The sequence below is a fragment of the Toxorhynchites rutilus genome, chromosome 1 (genome assembly GCF_029784135.1).
Source record: "Toxorhynchites rutilus septentrionalis strain SRP chromosome 1, ASM2978413v1, whole genome shotgun sequence".
NCBI classification, from domain to species: domain Eukaryota; kingdom Metazoa; phylum Arthropoda; class Insecta; order Diptera; family Culicidae; genus Toxorhynchites; species Toxorhynchites rutilus.
Window position 1 is genome coordinate 149,988,018 of NC_073744.1, and position 24,327 is coordinate 150,012,344.

At 39.3% G+C, this 24,327-nt stretch overlaps 2 protein-coding genes and 1 long non-coding RNA gene across 3 annotated transcripts; 2 read left to right on the forward strand and 1 right to left on the reverse strand.

Moving 5' to 3' along the window:
* Positions 1–309: 309 nt before the first annotated feature.
* On the reverse strand, positions 310–5,612 carry LOC129772247 (uncharacterized). The gene is made up of 2 exons (XM_055776195.1): positions 3,582–5,612; positions 310–3,523 (listed from the first exon to the last, which is right to left on the reverse strand). Exons 1-2 carry the CDS (start codon positions 5,460–5,462, stop codon positions 3,434–3,436), a joined length of 1,971 nt encoding a protein of 656 aa, XP_055632170.1. The 5' UTR covers positions 5,463–5,612; the 3' UTR covers positions 310–3,433.
* A 1,906-nt stretch (positions 5,613–7,518) lies between these two features.
* Positions 7,519–9,112, forward strand: LOC129762620 (uncharacterized). Its single transcript, XR_008740679.1, has 3 exons — positions 7,519–7,768; positions 7,823–8,019; positions 8,726–9,112. It is a non-coding gene; the product is annotated as an uncharacterized LOC129762620 (long non-coding RNA).
* Positions 9,113–14,226: 5,114 nt separating this feature from the next.
* Positions 14,227–16,881, forward strand: LOC129762288 (nose resistant to fluoxetine protein 6-like). Its single transcript, XM_055760426.1, has 6 exons — positions 14,227–14,635; positions 14,699–14,900; positions 14,960–15,130; positions 15,193–15,481; positions 15,540–16,626; positions 16,689–16,881. Exons 1-6 carry the CDS (start codon positions 14,464–14,466, stop codon positions 16,706–16,708), a joined length of 1,941 nt encoding a protein of 646 aa, XP_055616401.1. The 5' UTR covers positions 14,227–14,463; the 3' UTR covers positions 16,709–16,881.
* The last annotated feature ends 7,446 nt before the right edge of the window (positions 16,882–24,327 follow it).

Below are 24,327 nucleotides of genomic sequence, written 5' to 3' on the forward strand. Positions count from 1 at the left end.
GGAAACATTAAAATAAGGACTTACCTCACTCACCGTATTCATCACACCTTTCGATTATTGAATATGTCGATCGATGACACATGGCTGGGCTGTTCGGTAGTTTCATTTTCATGAAGATACCAGAAAGGAGTCGATACTAGTATATCCCCACAAGAAGCCTTCGGAAAGTTTTAGGTTCCCAACATATTTTTTATTTCAGATAAAGCATTAACATTCACCGAAATCAGCTATATTTTAGTCAATGACCCAATAACAGAATCCTCTGATCTGACGTGTGGATGTACTAGATGATCTGAAGGTCTTCGTAGCCAAATGATCGATCATTCGCTAATTAGGGAGATCTATAGCTATAGATGGATTTATTCACGTGAAAATAGGTGTAAACGGGTGAGAATAAATATGATACACTTATTCGAGGTATATATAACTTGAATAAATTCAGCATATGTAAACGCTTGTGAATTCCTCACTGGTGAGAAATCACTAAAGTTGTATCCATCTATCAATCTAATCATATTTCTTCACATGAATATATCACTAGTCTAAACCCACCCTTAGACCTTCAATTGACCGTCTTTCGATTGGTCCATTCCAAAGCTAGAGGTGAATGAACTTTGTAATTGAAAGCCGTTGCAATAGAAAAAAACACTCTGACACTAGACGAGAATTATATAAATAATTTAACTGGGGTCTTAACTTATTAGGCCAATAAAGTTTATCTTCCAAACGTTACATCATTAAAGGTACTCCAGAGATTCCAAAAACGGATGACAGTGGACCACAAGCATTGCACCTGATTCAGTATCAATGTAATGCGTGTCCTCATTGATTGATATATAACATTTGGAGTTCCAGAAGGCTTTCAATAATTTATGCAAATCCGGACACGTTAAAACGTATGGGTTTAAGGTTGTGATTAAGGTATTTTCACAATTTCGATGAATCAAGGTAAGAGTGTATAAATACACATAATAGTGTCCGATTGAGCTGAAATTTTGCACAGGCCAATAAACAAAATGTACATGGTCGGTTCTTTAGATTCGATGATGATTTTTTTTCCATACATCCATTGCCACTCTAATATGCATATACTGAACTACTGTAACAATCCTAAGTAACACCCTAAGCAAATCGCCTTATATTTCCAAATCAATACGGTCTAAATAAAAAAAAGTCAAATTGTACACTAAGCCACACCTGTTTTCTCTCAATTAATAATTTTAAATCATTATATCAAGCTTCAAACTACCAAATATTGGGTTGGGGGAAAAGAAATGTATATTGTCAATATATGGCAACACTTAAACATATCTTGTGTTGTACTTCTCGAATCGGGTCATACTATACGGCTATTTAAAGCACGGGTATGACTAAAACGTCAAATCCCTCGTATTGCCAGTGTACCCAATATTGCTGCGGTTTACTGACATTTTGGTTCTATCAATTACTATTGTTTACAACTCGGTCCGGTTATATAGTCGAATAGTGGCTAACTTTAAATTCCATGTTAAATTTGAACACCTCCATGTGAAACCGAAATATGAAAATCGCTCATGCAGTTAAAAATAAAGCATACTATCTCCGTGATTTCAATCCTCGTAAATGATATGTTAGTAAACAAATGACGCCATATTGATTTTGATTTTGGGTAGCCTATATTCAATTGATGTCTAACCCCTGATTTAAAGACGACAATCTGTCCTACAAGTGTCGTTTTGACAGTGTTGTGATTATCCTTTTCAGTCTCAAGTTCTAGCGCGTCAAAGATGGAGTCCATCAAGCAAGAAATTCGCCATATTTTAAATTTTTACTACCTGCGAGGTAAAACTGCAACGAAGGCGGCCGAAAAAAATCGTGTACTTTATGGACCCGATACTATGGCGATTCGCACAGCACAGCGTTGGTTTGACCGATTTCGTTCTGGTGTAGTGGCTGTCGGAGATGCAATGGTCAATTAAAAAATTGACGGAAAAATGTAGTTCGTTCATTTTATGAGTTTAATTATTTTTGCTTTTGATAACAATATTATCATAAGAAAAATAACACTCCTGATCATTGGATCTTTTTTGACAGCCGTTTTGATTCAGTCCGCACTACCTAGGTTTTGCCCATCTCTATCGCGGATACTTTCGTACTCCCAGGTTGATGGCGATATTGACCGTGTAAGGTGGCAAAATATTGATTGAGGTTAGATCAAATGTCAAAAGCCATTCTGTCACGATATTGAAGACACAATAATTTTGATCGTGTAAGGTGCCCATCAAGACGGGTCTATGGTACTAGGTGAGGCTGTTTCGTCACTAAGTTGGTTAGGGGAGCGGTATATGAAAACAGCACGGAAGAAAGTAGAAGGGGAATTATTTGCTTGTAGCGTGAAAGAGACAGACTGATCAGGAGCGAGCTGCGGCAATAGCGTATTGTGTTTTGTTTACAAACAAAAAGTAAACAGTAGACTTCCAAGATGGCTGAAGAGTGGTTTTAGCAAGTTGGCCCACCTTAGTATATACTTCTAGGCGCCTTGGTGCCCATAGATATCAAACAAAGTTGACAGCATCGACAGAGTGAAGGCTATCGGTGCAACTGTCAGACTTTCTCGAGTTGTTTGATTTGCTTGTTGCATAACTTCAGCACCTGTGGCCGAGTGGTTAGCGTCTCACATTATCATGCCGGGTGTTCGGGTTCGATTCCCGTTCTGGTCGGGGGATTTTTCGTCAATGAAATTTCCTTCGACTTGTGACCACAGTGACGCGTATTCTAGAGTTTGCCCCTCGGAATACATTCAAGGCGTGTTATTTGGCTAAAGAAATCTCAACTAAGTATTACTAAATGACACTAGTTAATGCATACGTTGAGACGGCAAAAGTTCCACAGGGAACGTGAACGCCATTCAAGAAGTAGAAAATAACTTCAGAGAATTATTTTGTTTTAGTTTGTATCCCTGAGGGCAATGGGAAACATTTCATAAACGCTTAAATATATGCAACTCACAACACATGAAGTTCGAGCAAGATGTCGACTCGGTAAAATCATCTCGATTTACAAAATGCGAAATTTTGCTCGGTGTGATAGTGATAAGGATTGTATAGACTTCTCGATTCGATTCACATAATAGTGCCCTATAACTCTGAGTTAATAATAAAATCTCGTAAAAAGGGTCGCACAAAAAAAGCTTTGCCTGTACCACTAATTGCTTGGACCCCATGAAACTACCAGCAATAGACACTCTAATGCCAACGGATTACTTTCAAAATAATAACTTATATTTTTTCTGATCATCGATTTGTTCAATGTTATAACCTTCCATTCCTTGTTTTTGAGAGGCTTTAAACTTTGCAGTTCATTCGCCTCTAGTTATAACCTGGAAATGATTATCTATATACAGTAATTTCCCGGATCGAATTTATATTCCACGACAATAATACTATTACTATATCTATTGCTGTTCCAATAACGGATTGAGCTTTTCAAAAAGATAAGTGTCCATGGCTTCCTCTGAATTGATTGGCCACTCATACCACGGTATCTGTGAAAACGTTTTAAATCAGAATTGTTTTGAAGGAATCTATACAATCCGCACTTACCACTACCGGCTCGAAACCGATCAACCGTAGCTGTTTCAGTTTCATTGCAAAACCCCCCGTCACTCGATCCTGTCCTCGAATGTAGCAATTCCACGACCCAGCGACGATGGAGATCAACTTGAGCTCCTGCCTGTCCGAGTCGTCTTTCAGCAGGAACTGCCGGCTCAAAATATTCCCCGAGTACTGCTTCGGACATCGGGATGCCACATCCAGAAGCTGCCTCTGGTTGGAATCCCACAGCAGCGCAACATCCGGCCGTTGATAGTGCGGCAGTAGATGAGTGATGTGCGCGAATTTGTGTCGCTTCTGTAGTGTCTCCAGGATTTCCAGCAACATCCGGTCCGACTTGGACAACCGGTATTCCCTGCTGGGAATATAGTCCTGTGTCATTTTTGCGATGATTTTGAACTGTTTCTCTGGGAAGTAATTTCCACTGTATTTGCCGCCATCGCGCAAATTGATCCGCAGATATCCATCCAATGAGATGACCTCACGACCCGCGCTGGCAACGTTGCGGCCGTAGGTCATGTGGAGGAAGCGAGGCTCGAATGCGGCCGTAATCAGCTCCTCGCGGTAGACGTCTTTCAACGTGAGGAAGTGCAACAGGGTTAGGTAACTTTTTGGGTAAGTTGTAATTTCGTCGATTCGAGATGGCATCTCATCGAGGATTGCACTCAATAACGTAATATCCCTGTTGTCGGTATGTGTCATATTGTTCTGGGCAATAGCGAATGCAATTCGTTCCATATCTTTAAGTCGTAACAGCTTTATATCTTTGATAAACCGCTCAATTACAGCTTCCAGACAGGGCTGATGACCAAGATGGATGTCGCTTCCTAGTAAAGCCAAATGAAGACAGCAGAAGAGGGATATCCTGGGTACTTCCGGAGTAAATACAGTAAGAAACTGTTCCATACACTGAGCATGTGGAATTCTCGAAGAATATCGAAGGAGCTTCAGAATAGCTGCTAAACTTATATCTTTCACAGTTGATGCATTGTGCATAGTGAGCTGATAAATTTTAGAAATAAGTTCAACGCTCCTGATAGGAGTCTGTGTTTTGAAAAATCCCATACAAAGAATTGCTAGATCGTCAATGTCAAAACGGTAGAAATTGTTCTTCAGATTGAGCTCGATATCAATCATATTTTCCACCGGAACCCTCGTCAAATTTATATAGAACACCGTCCGCACCAAATCATCTTTGTTCAGCTTCCGCAGCTTACTACTTATCTTAAAAACAGCTTTACCAACAAATTTTCCTACTTTGGCGAGTCTCAATGGATACCACTGGTCAGCCATGAAGAGAAGCTTCTCTGTATTCCAACTGGGCACTTTCGCGAGGCATGCCTTGTCAGTAGCTTCCCATATTTGGGAATAATTCCTCGTATTAATATTTGGAGTTGGTCCCAGTTTCACCAGGAGCTTCAGTGTCTCAACTAATTGTTCTTCGTCGAACTGTGGCATTTTGCTAACGAATGAGTGCACAAAACTGTCGAAGCGCTCATCGGAAATGCAAAGCTCGTCGTCGCGTGCGCAAATCTCTACCACTTGATGGAACTGATCCAGCAGTTCCCGATCGGAGAGCGGTTCCCAGTCAATAATTTCATCAAATTGCTGAGTGCTCTCGGGAGCTCTAAGAGCCGCAACCACATTGGGCGCTGCTACGATGCTGCTCAGCAGAATCTCCCGCGCGTAGTCATTCTCGGTGTCGGTGAACTTTTTAGCCCCAACATAGGGATGCGTGTGAATGTTTGACGCTGGCCACATGACTGTTGAACTTCTGGAGAACACTTTTCGGCTTTTCAGAGCTCCCGCTCGATTCAGTAGCAGCATGTGTGACCGAGGTAACACATAGCGGCTCATGCTTCCGATCAGCATTATATCTGGTTATTCGTTTATTACGATAGTTTTGTCTATGAACTACGGATAGTTTCAACCATAAACTAGAAATATAACCCGAACTTTATTATATACACGTGCGTAAAACTTTCAATACATTCTAGCATACAGCATGTCTATCAATCTGCGCAAACGGCGAAAGTAAACAAACTACTCGCTGCTTTTCGTAAACATTGTTTGACAGAGAGATTTGTATAAGTATGTGTATATGGTGAATGAAAACAGAAATAAACAAAACACGTTTCAACCCTTCAGAAACGAGTCTGTTCTGTAATTTATTTCCAATATTCAAAATATGCATTTTGAAAAACACTGAAATAAAACCTCGATAGAGCTACAAAATTAATTTCAGTAGAAATGATAACTTCAAACATCATTTCGTTGAATTTTTTGCTTTGTAGCCAGATTTTTGAAACCAAAAATTCAGAGTGATGAATACCAACGACATTTGTTCATTGAGGGGCTTAGAATGCAAGGGGTTTAAGTGACTTGATCGATTTCTCTTCATCAACTTTTTCTTCAGTTCACAACTCAATTGCAAAAACGTTCCAATTTAGGTTTGCTATAGAATCCGATAGATGAGGTGCTGTCCTATCTTCCACATTGTCAAATACAGTTGGGAATTTATTTGCAGCCAAGCTATGACCACAAGAGAGAGTCGATGTAGAGAAATCGATCAAACCACTTACACCCCTTTCATTCTAAGCCCCTCCATTATGACTCTTATGTTTCAAGTACGGTCTAAGGTGTGTGTCGTGAAACTCAAGGAACTTAGGGGCTGTCCACATACCACGTGGACAAAAAAGCACGATTTTAGACTCCCCCGCCCCCTCCGTGGACAAGCGTGGACATTGACCAGACCCCCTTGTCCACGTGGACATTCCTGAATATTTTTATATTAAAAATTACCAAGTAAACACCTCGATTGCACCCTTATTCCAATTCAAAATTATTTAATGTTAGATTTTATTTCTCAGAAGGGACTGTTTCAAATGACTTTTCCACTCACGCGAATAAAAAATTAGGAGTTCGAGGATTTAGAGGCGAATGAACCTAAAAGTTTAAAGCCTTTTTAAAACAAAGAATTTCAATAGGAGTTCAAGGAAGTATTCTTGAATCATTTTCTGCCGTTTTTGCATCGAAACCACCGTGTTATTCCAACAGAATAAAGCATCATTTAATTAAAGTCGGAAGTCCTTTACATGGTTTATAGAACTGGGGCTTCGATTCGGGACTACCCTGCTTTTTTACCAGTTCTCACCCCAATCGGTAACTTATGTAGATTGATCGCACGAAGAATAGAACTGCCGAAGAATAGGCAGTATGCGAGTTTTATTGAGCTTAAACGAGCAGCTACCTCTGCGTGGAGCGAGATTCAAATTTCCACATGCCGTAGCTTGGCCGAATACGTTGTTTGGATTGATTGGAAACTAAGGATGGCCTACGAATTATAAACTTGTTATAATTCGTGCGAAATTTGTTGTTGATTTTGTAAAGAACACGTAATGTATTAATTTTTTTCAATAGGTCAAATTCCAATTCCTCGCGAAAGTGTACATTTGTGGAAAAAGTAATCCAAGTGAAAAATTAAATCTTCGCGTTCCTATGGCTCAGTCACCAACCTTTTTCACCGTGCAGAACTGTAGTCAAAAACCAGTACCTTATTTTGAGGGACTGTGTCGAAAGATGGCATACGAACGAGAGTTTTAGAATATATTTTTTATATAAAATAGCATTTTAAAACACATTATTCAGTAGATACACATCTAAAGTTCACAACGGATTGAAATAATCTTGTTTATCTTTAATTATCATTAAAATTATGAATTACTGCTCTTTCAAATAAAAATAATTCCGACCAGCATGGAACCCATGTCCAAATTGAATACGACCGCAAAGGGTTAACATGCACTGTGTTTCCAAATAAAAAATTATCATTATTTTGACATTTTTAATACAATGTTGGTACTTAAGGCTGATTTAGACGATGCCAGTCAGCGCTCTAGTTGAAGTATCCAGTGAACAGAGAATAGACACTCTGTTCAAGTATCTTGTACCAGTATCGAACAAGTAATTGGCCTCTAACTGGAACAGAGTGTCTGTTCTCTATTCACTGGATACTTCAACTAGAGCGCTGACTGGCATCGTCTTAATCAGCCTTTAGTCATGATTTGCAACTAGTGTATGCAGTGTAGGTTATGCAACTAGTGTCAACCCAAAAAGTATATTTTTATTCGAATTATTCCTGCGGTCCGTCTGAGAAGGATATTCTTAAAATGTTTAATGTAAGATTGTCATTTGTTTGTTTCTTTAATGTAACACTACTATTTGCATTTCAGCACATCGGGAAGAAATGAATTACCGCTAAGTCTGACCAATTTTCGACGCGCTATCCTCATGCTGGAAGCTGGCAAGGTACAACAGTATCCCTTCACGGTGAACCGAGAGGTGCCGGAAATCGCATGAATACTTGTGATTACTCCGAGGAACCGCCAATCAGATTGTCCTCGAGCAAAGTCCACAGAAGCTAGAAGCGGTGAGCTCAATGGAAATGGATGATTTTTGAGTGATTTATTGAGATTGTAATTTTCTTTCGTTTTTTTTAAAAAATAATAAATTTTTTGTGTTCATCTCACGTTTACTAACTACACTTTAATGATTCAGTTTATACTTAACTCTAAACAAAGAAACCACGCTTTGTCGGTTTCCATTCGCTATGAAACCGCTACAAGGCGAAAATTGCAGCCTTACGTTTCCAAGGTTTGCCTTCATCATCGGAAAATTTCGGAAAACTGTGCCACTCTTCAGGTGTATCAACCTGACCGCATTTGGAAAGTCTGGGAATGCCAGGGCCAACAATTCGAATGTAGCGTTGATCCGATTGATGTCGTGTAATTGGAAATGGTTTTTTTTTTCGGGTGAGGGATATTTTTCCTTCACAACTTTGTCCACCTTGTAGATGTAAACCACATCCTGCTGGTTTCCTGAAAATATGTTCACAAGACGAGGCTTCTCCAAATGATAGACCGTCACATCCGTATCGTTGCTGTGTGGTATTTAGAATCTGATGAGTAGCCTCCTGTGGCCGCTTACCGCTCTAAAAATCAATGAGAATTTTCTATATTATTTTACATGGTTTTACCTTTAATTCAAATGTAGACGAATGCGCAATAAATAATTTCCTACAGAAAATATAACTTTTAAAACAACGTGCCGTTTTTGTTTTTGTTTTGGTTTTACAGTTGTCTGACTGCTGCGATGAAAGTTCGGATTCGAAATTCACCGCCCTTCAGGATTTGAGGCGAACGGGTAGAAAGCAAAATATTCGAACTCGATCGGATTGATCCATTCACCGATCGGATTGAAATCCAATCGCCGAACGTGTACCGGAATAGAGGTGAGTATTTTGCTTAATGCTGTTTACTTTTTTCTTTCCAACACTGTACATAGGATATTTGGTAACTTATCGAAAAGCTCTTGATCAACCTGATAAATCTTCACAAACTGCTTTATGATTAGTTCTCTGACACCAAATAGATTATTAACTTCTTCTACTTTACTACTTCTGTAGCAATTTCATTTTAAGCATCTTCAAAAACCAGGAATTCTACCATTGTGTTCACACTAACAAGTACGCAGAACAAGCATGATGGGAAAGTTAAAAAATTCTTGGAAATGAAAAACAGATTTCGTTGATTTTTAAATACAGATGTGATTGTTTTTTTTTTCTAATATTTATTTCACGTATCCGTGGACATTGGCTATACCCCTACCCCCCTCACCGTGGACAATCGTGGACATTTTATAACTTTGAAACCTGCTGCCCGATAGAAACATTGAACTTTTCTTGAGACCGAGTTTTTGCCTTGAACTGACTCAAATTGGAAAAGTACTCGGCTTAGTACGAATTAATTGATTTCATTTGAAAGATGAGAGAATTTTGCATAAAATTCAGTTGTGAAACATTTAATTAAGTGGAAGGTAACAAGAAGGATACAAGTGCGGTGTCAAGGAGGAAATAGTAGAGTGGTTGGAGAGCTTCAATTTGGTTGATAGAAACAATCATGTTTATCATGCATTTTTGGGAGAAAGCAATACAAACCTATGAAAGAACGCTTTTTTTGTTTCAAAAAGGTGCATTGTTCCATTTATTTAAATGTTTCACAATTGCATTCTATACAAAATTTTCTTATCTAATCTTTCAAATGAAAGCAAGATAGTCATTAGAAGTAGCGTACTTTCTGAATTAGAGTCAGTTCGAGGCATAGAATTGAGTTATCACCTCCTAAATTAGTTACCTAATTCCATGTATATTTTATTAGAATACTGGTTCATTTTTTTTAAAGTTTGACGACTAGTTGTCAAGTCTGAAGCAAAACTTTGACAGTACTACAAAACTTAGTTTAGCTAATAAAAATCAGTTGTTTTAATATCAAAAATTCAGAGCTACAAATAGCTAAGACATTTCTTCAAAATGGCTCTTATGTTTGAAGTGCGGTTTAAGTGTGTCAGGTGCATTTCAATGGATTTTCGGGTGGAATAAACATACTTTTGAAATAAACATTATGAATAAAAATCATCTTTATTGTACACGTTCTATATGAAAAAGATACATATTTTTTGCAAGCGATAAAAGAAACTTTTGCTGAAACTGCCCTATAAATGTTTTATATTATAATTATGAAACTTAGTTGAAATCACAAATGTGGATGAATTATGACGTTTTTTTCGCATCGAGGCAAAGTTGCCACATTTGTAAAAGTAAACCTCGAACGGATTGCGAATTTTCAAATCCGATCGAGTTCAGAAATATTGGTGAGTAAGTCTTTGCTGCTAACGTTTTTTGATGAATTTGTATACCAATCGATCCGGTATTTCCGATAGATTTGTTTGCCTAATTTACATTACAATTCCCTAATCCATAAATGGTTTAAATTACGAAAATTTTTATTGCGCTTTTCTGTGCTTTCGAAGTGAAGCCGTCAAAAACAAGTCAAACGCAGCGAGGCACAATTCATATACATCAATACCATTGCGAAACCAATCGTAGCCGAGCATCGAACATCAACATATCTAAGTGAGAAAAGATGCTCAAGAAGGTTATCATATCCAACCAATCCGTCTGAACATAAACCGAGTCATAGTAATCGCTCTTTGTTCTTGATTTACAAGTCACCGATAAGCGACCATTCAGCAAAAGCTTCTCAAAGTTTCCAAAATTGCTTTTTTGAAGCCTTGGGATACAGTGTTAGTTTTCCTTTAATTGGATTTTTTTCAAGGTTAGGGACGACTGGATTGAAAATTTCAAAACCACTATAATCTAACACTATTACTACTACAAACCGTTAGTTGATGCTCTGCTATCGTGTGGATTGGACGTGCAATATCGTTTGCTTCAAAATAAATTTCAAGAATATGCATAGTTTGAACTGAAGCGCGGAAGAGAAATATTTGCAGCTTCATTATCATTTTTCATTCTTGTCTCGCTACAACTACCGAGCAGTCTGCGGTCTCCATAGCTCTCAATTAACAAAAACTATTAAAAAGTTAATTCCTAAATTTCGCTTCCTTTCAAAATAATATCCGAAATGATAAACAAACGAATTGGATGAAATAACTTCGTAATTCTATGTGAACAATGCCTCTATAATTTTCCCTCCATAGCTACCTTCAAATGAATAAGTTATCATCGTTAGACATCACCAGACGGTTTTATTTTCTCGATGTACACAAGAGCTTCCTGATTTCATCAAATACAGAACATAACCTTGGTCAAATAATGTTTCTCAGTAGTAACCAACGTATTTGTGACAGAAAAAAACCGATTTGTTCTCGTCTTTAAAACAGCTGGCTTTTCGACGTTCGATATCTCTGTCTTTCTAGTCACGTGTAGTACAGTTATTTGCTTTATCAACCATTGCCATTGTTTTCAAATATTTCAAAACAGTTCATCGACCGTCATTTGGGTAGGTAGCATATAACCCAGCAAACATTAAATCGTATAATTTTGCACGTGCCAAGTCTTACAAGAAATCCGAATAAATCATAATCGCATATAATATCAATCAAAGTATGTATCGTGTATATTTGAAATCGCATAAAATGTAAAAACTCGATTTTATATACCATTATCAAATTAAGTCGCAATTCGGTATAATAAACATCAATTTTATGATGTACATTGTCGTGAAATATATTTAATCCGCATCATATGCGTATATTACGCTGATGTAGTTTGTGTGTCGTATAAGCGTATAATTTAAATCGTTTCAGTACTGTAGTAAATCGTGTTGCATGCTGAAGAAAATCATGAAACAGTAAATCATATTAGATCCTAATAAAGAACATATTACATCATATTGAAATGTCAATGAAATGCTGATGCACTCGAAAGTTTTAACTGCTGTTGAATTAAATCTCAGATAGCCGCGCGAGATAGCTGGTTGATGATAATCCAGACGACCGGAGTTCGAATCCACATCGCAGCAGTTTTCACCAAACATTAGTCTGTGCCATTTTAAACATTCATATTCCACTCCCAACACAAGTCAATCAAACAATTATTATTTCCACAAACATGAATACTCATATATAAAAATGACGATTCGTGAGGCTATAATAAACATTTCACGAAAATATTTTGCGCCTTTTTTTTTCTATGTCTGTAATAAATCGTATATGAGTATGGCAAAAGTCATATTTGGTGCTTTGACAATTCATGAATATATTCATATTAGATCGCAATTCAATTCAACATAATCGCTATTATAGCCGGTCAAAGTTGCATATTCATCCAAACAAATTCAGTAAGCATTTGTCATGTATGTATATGGCCTCCACTTTTGCATGCATATGCCAGTTAGGCGCATTATATGCCAATCAAATTTTAGGGCATATGATGTTGTATATACGCTTGTTATACGATTTAATGTTTGCTGGGAAATTCGTATCAAATTACAATCGTATAAAATATCAATCGAAGGATGCATCATGTGTATCCAAAATCGTATCAAATACAAAGCACGATTTTCTATATCATTGATGGATTAAGTCGTATATCGGTATAATGATCATCCTTGTATCGTGAAATGCAGTATTATATACGTTCATTCTGTTCATTTTATATGGCATTCTCGGGTTGAATCGCATATTGGTGTAACAAGCATTGTATATCGCTATGCACGGTTTTATATACGTATAAAATATGGTATATACGTATATCGTCTCCACTTTTGTGTGTATAAGCCAGATATAATCATCATATATCATCCAAATGTGTCTTGGATGTATGTATATCCCCTCCAATTATAGCTGTTCATACGATTATATGTTGGGCAATCTTTGCTGGGCAATCTTTTGTTAATAATTGTTCCATACTATCGTCTTCAAAATTTTTAGGTCGTTTTCATGTTATTCGTCTTCAATGATAAAATCATAGTTTTGAAATTGTTAAAAATATTTTTTCTAAGCTGTATTGTTGACCGCATGTTGACCGTAAAAATAAGGTGTTTAAATATGAAACGAAAATTTACACATTAATAGTTATACGAGGGCCGATAAGTATTTAGCCTCATCGCCTGATGGTGTCAGTATCGCAAGAGAGATTACTAGCGTGGAGTATATTCTCGTAAACGGCTACTGTCAAAATTTCAACCGAATCGAACTCGTAGTTTTGTTTTGACCGTGTGTGGAAGCGGGCGTGTCCGCGGGTTTTAGAAAAATGGAAAGAATGGAAATTCCGCCGTCACCATGGCTAAATAGGTCGATTTGCACTACGAACTGCTACCCCATCCACCGTAGTCTCCAGATTTGGCCCCGTGCGACTTTTTTTGTTTCCAAACTTGAAAAAGTCACTCGCCGGGCAGAAATTTGAGTCGAATGAGGAGGTCATCGCCGCCACGGAGGCCTACTTTACAGACCAAGAGAAAGCGTATTTTCAGATGGATTAAAGAAGATTTGGAGCATCGCTGGGTCAAGTGTATCGAACTAAGAGGAGACTATGTTGAGAAATAAATCGCCACTTTTCCAAATTTTTTGTTTTTTTTCTGTAGGCTAAGCAACTATCGGACAGCCCTCGTACGTGCTAATGTAAGTAGTAAAAAATCATATCGATCGTCGTTTTTATGTTTTTTCAATATCTGTCAACAATTTCTAATTCAATTAATCAGAAGTTTCATGCAACTACAACAATTGAATGGTGTTTGAAATTGTGATTTTTTTTAACTTACCTACGATCTGCGAATATCATTTTTTTTGGCTTTAAACTAAAAAAAATCGCTCCCAATTCGTATAGAATGTTGGAGCAAGCTTACAGCGGCATGTTCTAGGTAAACCACATTTTTTACTCGATGACAATGCTTCGTCACATCGAACAAGACGGGCCAGACTGGTGCTTGAGCTACTCAATTCGTCCTTTCGGCTACCATTTTTTCCGTCGATAGGACACGCAGTCGTTGAGCAGCACTTCAATGCTTACAGAAATGTGCACAAATGTCTCGATTACTGGTTTGGCTCAAAATACGAGAAAAAACAAAACGAAGCATTCATGAACTGTCTGAAAACTGGAAAAACATGTGCTGTTTCCAATGGTCATTACTTTGAATAAAATATTTTAAAAAGTGCGTTTTTTTTTTGGCTACGATCAGCAGCGTATTTCTATTCTCAATACTAGTCAGTTTATTCAAATTGTCCGATGACCATCCAAATTTGACGTCTCGATACGCAGTAACTGATAACATTCAATTTCGCTTGCATTTCAAGTGCATCCACTCCGAAGCGTTACGTCAGGAATCGAGATGTCGATGACCGACAACCGTTGAAAACTCAATGGGTGGCGGGGGTTGATAGCTGTTATCAGAGAAAATGTTTTTGGGCCATTGACCGATTCCCTAGATATAAACCGGGCCATCGATTGTGCTACTGGGTCAGTCGGTGTTCTAATTTCAATTGCAATAGCCGATCGAACGGATTCGTTGAGGCAATGAAGCATTCCATGCACGTGAGGTTATCTATATTATCAACGGCGGTTTGGTTTGGTTTGTGTTGGAGGGGAGTTTTTGCGGGTAGTGCGAATGTGAATGACACTTTGTGTGACGTACAATTGCATGCGGCTATCTCCGGACTTAGTTCGAAAGAACTATGGGCTTTGCAGTGTAAGTTTGATAGTTTGATCTCGTTTGATGCTGTGGCCAAACTTTGGAATTTCATTGATTTAGTGTTTGATTCCTGGGGAAACTGGCCTTCAGGAAAGTTCTATGGTAACAGATACGACTTTGGGAACTATGATCAATGTCAAGGCTACACGCATGATCACGCTGTTGGTCGTATAAATGGGCGCTATTGTATGGTGGTGATAACGCGTGAGTCTAACTTGACAAACGATGGAATTCAAAGTCGTTTCTTCTTGAATACGGAAGAGTAAATTGAACAAACAGTATAAATTGTGTATCAAATACTACTAATGCTTGATTTTCCAGGATTGACGGAGTTGGAGTGGGTGTGTGTCTTCCGCACGTTTGCTCCGAACAAAAATCGGAAGCTCTTTTGAAAGATATAATCAAACTGAAGTACAATGTTGAAATCAACAATTTGTCTCTACAATGCGATTACGGGCCAATTCCTCTGGGATCGAAACGAGCAACTGCTATGTATGAATATTTTGTATTGCCTCAAGACAACTTCAAGATAACACGTTGATTTTCTCCAACAGAATCATATTTTCAATTTGTGCATTCCTCGTGACAACTAGTACTTCATATGATATAATCACAGCAATGGCTTCGTATCCCAGGACGCCCGCATTAACTTCATTTTCATTATACTCCAACTGGAAAAAAATGATGAGAAGAACACAATCGGTGAAAATTGAACATCGGAAGTCCGAGACCTTCGAGTGTATTCATGGTATCCGAGTGCTGGCCATCCTCTGGATCATATTTGGCCACAGTTATTTGTTGATGCTATCGGCACCACTGATTAACCCTATAGCTATCCTCGATGTGAGTATGGCACCTCAAAGTGAATTGTAAGACGCCTATCGAGAGTATTTATTTCCAGTGGTTTGCCTCACCCCATAGCTCGCTGATTATCGCTGGACGTATTTCGGTGGACACGTTCTTCTTACTGAGTGGATTACTAACATGCTGGAGTCTGCTGAAAGAGCTTGATCGTTCGTCCCAGCTAAATATCCCACTTATGTATCTGCATCGGTATCTACGCCTCACCCCAGCATTTGCTGCTCTGATCCTGTTCACGGTAGGCGTGTATCCGAACATCAGCTCCGGACCACTTTGGAACACATCTTTAAGGCTATCGGTTGACTTCTGCAACGAATACTGGTGGTCTGCCTTGCTTTACGTCCAGAATTACGTGAACCCCAACCAAATGTGTTTGGGGCACTCATGGTATCTCTCAGTGGACATGCAATTGTTCCTTCTATCTCCGTTCATCGTTTACCCTTTGTGGAAATGGGGTCGTAAAGTATTGATCATAGTAGGATTTCTTATTCTATTTTCTATGTGCTACATAATTGGAGTATTTTTCATCTATGAGCTACGCGTTAATCTACTCGTATCGAGTTTGGATCGAGACAAGTACAGCTATCAACCAACACACACCAGAATGGGTGCGTGGTTTATGGGACTGATTGTTGGCTATATTTTACACCAAACTAAAGATCGAATTGTTAGACTATCAAAACTGCACGTAACTCTCGGTTGGATATTGTCGGGAGGAATTATAACGGCATGTGTTTTTGGATCGTATCCACTAAATCAGCCCGATTCGAAACAACTCCCTCGAATCGCGGACGCACTGTACGAGTCCACCAAACACGTACTCTGGGCTGCGAGCGTGGGTTGGATTGTGTTCGCTTGCACTAACGGATATGGCGGACTCGTGAACACGATCCTGTGCTGGCCCATTTGGCAACCGCTTGGAAAGCTATCCTATTGCTTGTATCTGTTGCATTTACCCATTCAAACGATACTCACTGGATCGATGCGAACTGTGCGCCATTTTAGTGATTTCGGGACAATGCACACGTTTTGGGGGGACTTCGGGTTTACCATGCTGGCCGCGATCGCGTGGACGCTGTTATTTGAGATTCCATTCGGGAATCTTGATGCATTGCTGTTGAGGAGAGGTAACTTTGCTAGTGTTTGAGTAAGCCGTATGTATAGCATATATATTTTATTTCAATTGCAGCGAAAAGTTCCGACCGGTAGTAAATAAGATCTGTAACATCTTATGAAACCATTGTGAAGTTCAATACATTTAGGAAAAGTATCTATATTTACGTTTATTTTATTTCTTATGATTGTACTTTTTTAGGTTAGCAATAAAGTTGTAAAGAAGTGTGAAATTACAGTTCAAATAAAATCCGCTTTTCCTATGAAAAATGGGTTCGATCAGAAATCTTCTGGCTCTATACATTTCACCCATCTCTCAAGAATATAATATATAATTTAGATAATATGACGGGTCAGGTCTGAAGAATATGACGGTGCATCCGTGCGTTGTAAAGTTGTAATATCTCATCACCACTTCCGGTCTTTTTTCCAACAATACAACAATACAATTACAATACAATTAAATTCATCATTTGTTGTCGGTAGCAGTCTGCATTCAGGAAGCCAGCTTTTTTTTTTGAGTACTTTGAACACGTATAGTGATTCAAACCCGTAATCATACTCCACCATGTAGATCTCTTTTCCCTTCTTTTGAAAGTCGAAAACATGCTTTCGAAACATTCTATTTAGATAAAATCATAGTGTCATATGAGAGTTGCATCATGATTCATCTGATACGAATATGCCGAATGCAATACTCACGGTGTCTGAAAGAGGAACCGACAATACTGATAACCACAAGTGTGGTGCCATAAAGGGTGTGTCACATCAAATTGCATCACGGAAAAAACGCTGTAGAAATTTAATTTTTAGGAATTATATCTTCAGCTTTCGCTTATAATCAGATAAGAGTGTATAGATCACGTTGGCCATGCTTCACTGTCAATTTTTCGTGAATTTTGAAAAATGTCGTCGAACGAAAAAGAGCGTCGTGAATTAATCCTGCGCACTCATTTCGAGAATCCGGAGTTGTCACATCGGGACACCGGTAAGATGCTGGGAATCGTCCAATCCACGGTCAGCAGAGTACTAAAACGATACTTCGAGAACCTAACCATCGATCAGAAGGTGAAGAACGGCAAAAATGGATGCTCCGTCAGTGAAAAAGATCACAAGCGCGTAGTTAAGCAGTTTAGACGTGATCCGAGAAGTTCGGTCCGGGATGTCGCCAATAAGCTGAATTTGTCAAGTTCATTCGTCCAGCGGACCAAGCAGCGGGAGGGCCTGCGTACATACAAGGTTCAGAAGGCTCCTAACCGCGACGAAAGGCAAAACATGGTGGGGAAGACGCGAGCCCGGAAGCTGTACCCCGAAATGCTGACGAAGCCGCATTGCCTGGTAATGGACGACGAAACCTACGTCAAAGCGGACTTTCGTCAGCTGCCGGGCCTGTTGTTCTTCTCCGCAGAGGACAAATTCAGCGTTCCGGAGGAGATTCGCAAGCAGAAACTATCCAAATTTGCCAAAAAGTACATGGTTTGGCAAGCGATCTGCTCTTGCGGAAAGCGGAGCGCCCCCTTCGTGATGACCGGCACGGTAAACGGGCAGGTTTACCTTAAGGAGTGCCTACAGAAGCGCTTACTACCACTATTGAAGCAGCACGAGGGCCTGACCATCTTCTGGCCGGATCTCGCTTCGTGCCACTATTCAAAGGACGTGTTGCAGTGGTACGAAGCCAACGGGGTCACCTTCGTGCCAAAGGGAATGAACCCGCCCAACGCGCCGGAGCTTCGCCCAATAGAGAAATATTGGGCGATTATGAAGCAGGCCCTCCGGAAGAACCCAAAAGTTGTCAAATCGGAGGCGGACTTCAAGAGAAATTGGATTTCTGTTCAAAAAAAAACTACAACCTGACGTTGTACAGAACCTTATGGACGGGGTAAAGAGGAAGGTGTGAGCATACGGGCTTGGGCTTGAAGTATGCCAAAAGTTGTTTAATAGTTTTTATTTTACTGTCTAAAATTTTCAAAAGGATCGGTCTACTGGGCGAATTTCTACAGTGTTTTTTCCGTGATGCAATTTGATGTGACACACCCTTTAGTACGGTGGTGAAACAGGCGTTCGGTGGTCAATCTGAAGAAATTCGTGGCGCAGTAACATCGTCCTTCAAAAAGTTGGACGCTACGCACTTCGGAATAGAAAAACTCTGGTTGGGGGATTTTTCGTCAAAGAAAAATCCCCCAACCAGAGTTTTTCTATTTCCGGCTTGCACTGTGGTCACGCGTATTCTAGAGCTTGCCACTCTAGAGCACATTCAAGGCGTGTTATTCGGCATAGAAATCTCAACCAAGTATTAATGAACGACGCTAGTTAATGAATACGTTGAGACGGCAAAAGTTCCACAGGGAACGTTAACGCCATTCAAGAAGAAGAAGAAGTGACTTTCAACACATATCGGCTGGTTCGTCATTTTTAGAAGAATGTCGGGAGCGAGAATTGAACTCGTAATCTCTGCGTGAGAGGTATGGATGTTACCACTACGCCAGATCGCCTCACCTTGTTTTTTGTCCTAACTTTATTTTTCCGCGATTTTTGAGGCACTGAAACTTAGTTTTTGAACGACCTTCGTATAATTCATTGTAACTCGACACGATCTCAGTACTGTCGAAGGTTTTCAGATTGACATGCAAGAATCGTTGGTACGAGTATTGTTTTCATGGCCTTTGGCTCGTGGCTGGAATGCAAAATCGGTCGCTCAAATGAATATGGGAACAAGAATTGACCAATAGTTTGATTAAATACAACCTGAGACAGTATTTATCAATATTCAAAACACATTCTGAATGAAACCAACTGTGTTAATGTTAGATCTACTATTCCGTCTTTGTTTCTCGGATTATTTGACAACAACATTCCATTACGAGTTACCAAAGCCATCAATACGAAAAAAAGTGTTCCATTTGAATTGTAATTTCAATGAACTACCTCATCGTTAACCTAATAAATATACAATTACGAGAAATAAAATAAACGTTTATAAACTTTTCTTGAATGTCTCGAACTTCACAATTGTTTCATAAGCCGTTACAGATCTTATTTACTATCGGTTGGAGTCTTTTTCGCTGCAATTGAAATAGAATATATAACACACACTGCTTGCTCAAACGCTAGAAAAGTTACCTCTCCTCAAAAGCATTGCATCCAGATTCCCAAATGGGATTTCAAATATCAGCGTCCACGCAATCGCGGCCAGCATGGTAAAACCGAGATCTCCCCAAAATATGTGCATTGTCCCGGAATCGCTAAAATGGCGCACAGTTCGCATCGATACAGTGAGTATCGTTTGAATGGGAAGATGCAACAGGATAGTCTTCCAAGTGGTTGCCAAATGGGCCAGCACAGGATCGTATTCACGAGTCCGCCATATCCGTTAGTGCAAGCGAACACAATCCAACCCACGCTCGCAGCCCAGAGTACGTGTTTGGTGGACTCGTACAGTGCGTCCGCGATTCGAGGGATCTGTTCCGAATCGGGCTGATACAACGGTTACGCACTGAAAACACACGCTATTATGATACCTCCCGATAGAATCTATCCGAGAGTTACGTGCAGTTTTGATAACCTAACAGTACGATCTTTAGTAAAATATAACCAGCAATCTGTCCTGTGCAACTTACCTCGTCGGTGTCGGTCTAACCCGTAACAGGTTAAGTGCTAAGTTAAGCTCTATTGACATCGCGTTTGATATGCCACACATGTCCCACAAACCACGCCCCCATTCTGGTGTGTGTTGGTAGATAGCTGTGCTTGTCCAAACCCCTAATAGTTTTTTAACGCGTAGCTCATAGATGAAAACTACTCCAATTGTGTAGCAGATAGAAAATAGAATAAAAAATCCTACCATGATCAATACTTTACGACCCCATTTCCACAAAGGGTAGACGATGAACGGAGAAAGAAGGAACAGTTGCATGTCAACTGAGAGATACTATGAGTGCCCCAAACAAATTTGATCGGGGTTTACGTAATTCTGGACGAAAAGCAAGGCAGACCACCAGTATTGGTTGCAGAAGTCAAACGCTTGTCTTTAAGATGAGTTCCAAAGTGGTCCGGAGTTAATGTTAGGAAGACACGCTCACTCGCATATGTCGCCAATCGGTGTAGACGCATTTAAAAATTGCTCCAAACGCGCGCGCTTTCAATTCGATTGTTTTTGAATTTATTTGCGATTTTATCAATTTTGTGTGCTAATCAACTTGTGTGTCGTTGGTTTTCGTGTGCAGCAAACTAGCGAAACAAAAAGAACAAATATGAATTGCGAAATTTGTGTTACTGGGATCGCCGATAACACAACTGGGATCGCCAATCTGTGGGAGTGCGCAGGTTGTCCGAGACGATTCCATGCTGCTTGCATCGGTGTACATCGTAATAAGATCTTTTTTTAGCAATTTTACGGTGTTTAGGTGTGATCGAGATTTGTCATTGTGTGATCAAAAATCGGGGGGTGGTGTACTCATTGCTGTTAATCCCCTGTTAAACGCAGTTCGTATTCCTAGTGAACAACATAAAGAATTTGATGATGTGTGGATTAAAGTATGTATTAATGGCCAAACACATGTTTTTGTATCTATCTATTTCCCTCCTAATTTTGTCAAAAAACATTCTTATGAGAAATTTTTAAATATTGTAGAGTCATTTGTTGATGAACTCGACCCTAAAATTAAAATCCATATTTACGGGGACTTCAATCAAAATACAATTGATTTCATTGTAGACGAGGAGAACGAATCAATCTTACTCCCGATTGTAGGCGAAAATGAGACATTGCAACTTATTTTCGATAAAACAAGTCAACTAGGTCTATGTCAAATCAATCCTATTTCAAATGAATTAAATTGTTTCCTAGACTTGTTGTTTACTAATTGCACAGAAGATTTCCATGTTTCGAAAGCTGAATGTCCTCTTTGGAAAAATGAAAAATTCCACACCGCTATAGAATACTCTTTATTTATCGATAGCACAAGTACGAGCCCCGCCGATTACGAATTTGAGATAAATTTTGATAGCAAAATAGCAGACTACGAGCAAATTAATTGTAAGCTTAATTATATAAATTGGTCATTCCTACTTAAAGATGAAAGGAACATAGACAAAGCTGTTGAAATTTTTGATGATAATCTGTATAGAATCATAAGCGAACATGTTCCAACAAGAAAGAAAAAACTTAATACAAATTCAAAAACACCAGTATGGTTCACCCATGATATTAAAAATCTCAAAAACAAAAAACAAAAAGCTCATAAAAGATACAAAGCAAGCCAAACTTTGGATAATTTAACAATATACAAAGATATTTGTAAAAACCTTGATACGAAAATATCACTACAATATGAAAGCTATATTACAAAGATAGAAAATAATATTAAATCCGATCCTAAGAAATTTTTTTTTTGCCAGCGATAAGATGAAATCTAATAATTTCCCATCAAGTATGAAATTTGGAGAATACGTTGGATCAAATGATAGTGATATTAGTAATCAATTCGCCCGTTTTTTCCAAGGTAACTACACAACAAATAACGTGGTTCGAGATTACGATTATTTTTCGTTTTTACCCGAATGTGCAAACTCGGTCTCAATTGATAATATTACCGCTAACGAACTTCTTGTCTCGCTGGAGGATCTAGATTCATCTAAAGGTCCCGGGCCGGATGATATCCCTCCAATGTTGTTGAAAAAGTTGGCATCGGCTTTCGGTCATCCTTTGTTCTTGCTTTTCAATTTATCGCTAAAATTCGCAATATTTCCTTCTGTCTGGAAAAAAACATTCCTACTACCCATATTGAAATCTGGTAACCGTTCTGACATAAGAAACTATCATGGCATCGCCATATTATCTTGTATTCCCAAATTATTTGAATCCATTGTCAATACTAAAATGTTCAATCAGTTAAAACATTATATTTCACCGAATCAACATGGTTTTTATAAAGGAAGATCCACTGCCACAAATCTGTTAGAATTTGTATCCTATTCTCTTGCGGTAATGGATAGAGGCAACGTTGTCGAGACTTTTTATACAGACTTCAGCAAGGCTTTCGACAGAGTAGATATTCCAATGCTTATTTTCAAGCTCCAACGTATGGGAGTAACATGAACTCTATTGAAGTGGGTAGAATCTTACCTCACCAATAGAACACAGTTTGTTCGCTTTAGAGGAAAAATCTCTAGTCCAGTGTATGTCACATCCGAAGTTCCACAAGGTTCTCACTTAGGCCCTTTACTTTTTATCCTATTCGTAAATGATGTGTCACTAGTATTAACTAACCTCAACATTCTAATATATGCTGATGATATGAAATTGTACATGGAAGTAACCAAATGTAGTGATCTTGTGATTTTCCAACAAGAAGTAGATGTTTTCTTCGAATGGTGCGTGAAAAGTCTTTTAGATATTAATGTAAAAAAATGTAATAAAGGGTGTGTCACATCAAATTGCATCACGGAAAAAACGCTGTAGAAATTCGCCCAGTAGACCGATCCTTTTGAAAATTTTAGACAGTAAAATAAAAAATATAAAACAACTTTTGGCATTTTCTTTTTATTCATACTTCGAGCCCAAGCCCGTATGCTCGCACCTTCCTCTTTACCCCGTCCATAAGGTTCTGTACAACGTCAGGTTGTAGTTCTTTTTGAACAGAAATCCATTTTCTCTTGAAGTCCGCCTCCGATTTGACAACTTTTGGGTTCTTCCGGAGGGCCTGCTTCATAATCGCCCAATATTTCTCTATTGGGCGAAGCTCCGGCGCGTTGGGCGGGTTCATTTCCTTTGGCACGAAGGTGACCCCATTGGCTTCGTACCACTGCAACACGTCCTTTGAATAGTGGCACGAAGCGAGATCCGGCCAGAAGATGGTCAGGCCCTCGTGCTGCTTCAATAGTGGTAGTAAGCGCTTCTGTAGGCACTCCTTAAGGTAAACCTGCCCGTTTACCGTGCCGGTCATCACGAAGGGGGCGCTCCGCTTTCCGTAAAAGCAGATCGCTTGCCACACCATGTACTTTTTGGCAAACTTGGATAGTTTCTGCTTGCGAATCTCCTCCGGAACGCTGAATTTGTCCTCTGCGGAGAAGAACAACAGGCCCGGCAGCTGACGAAAGTCCGCTTTGACGTAGGTTTCGTCGTCCATTACCAGGCAATGCGGCTTCGTCAGCATTTCGGGGTACAGCTTCCGGGCTCGCGTCTTCCCCACCATGTTTTGCCTTTCGTCGCGGTTAGGAGCCTTCTGAACCTTGTATGTACGCAGGCCCTCCCGCTGCTTGGTCCGCTGGACGAATGAACTTGACAAATTCAGCTTATTGGCGACATCCCGGACCGAACTTCTCGGATCACGTCTAAACTGCTTAACTACGCGTTTGTGATCTTTTTCACTGACGGAGCATCCATTTTTGCCGTTCTTCACCTTCCGGTCGATGGTTAGGTTCTCGAAGTATCGTTTTAGTACTCTGCTGACCGTGGATTGGACGATTCCCAGCATCTTACCGATGTCCCGATGTGACAACTCCGGATTCTCGAAATGAGTGCGCAGGATTAATTCACGACGCTCTTTTTCGTTCGACGACATTTTTCCAAATTTACGAAAAATTGACAGTGAAGCATGGCCAACGTGATCTATGCGCTCTTATCTGATTATAAGCTGAAGCTGAAGATATAATTCCTAAAAATTAAATTTCTACAGCGTTTTTTCCGTGATGCAATTTGATGTGACACACCCTTT

What these genes read in the sequence shown, in the direction of transcription:
- LOC129772247 (XM_055776195.1), bottom strand. Translation starts at nt 5,462, where the DNA reads ATGCTGATCGGAAGCATGAGCCGCTATGTGTTACCTCGGTCACACATG. An exon ending in TCGGTTTCGAGCCGGTAGTG is followed by an intron (nt 3,524 to 3,581) that starts GTAAGTGCGGAT and finishes ACGTTTTCACAG; the next exon opens with ATACCGTGGTATGAGTGGCC.
- LOC129762288 (XM_055760426.1), top strand. Translation starts at nt 14,464, where the DNA reads ATGAAGCATTCCATGCACGTGAGGTTATCTATATTATCAACGGCGGTT. An exon ending in TTCTTCTTGAATACGGAAGA is followed by an intron (nt 14,901 to 14,959) that starts GTAAATTGAACA and finishes TTGATTTTCCAG; the next exon opens with GATTGACGGAGTTGGAGTGG. An exon ending in TCGAAACGAGCAACTGCTAT is followed by an intron (nt 15,131 to 15,192) that starts GTATGAATATTT and finishes TTTCTCCAACAG; the next exon opens with AATCATATTTTCAATTTGTG.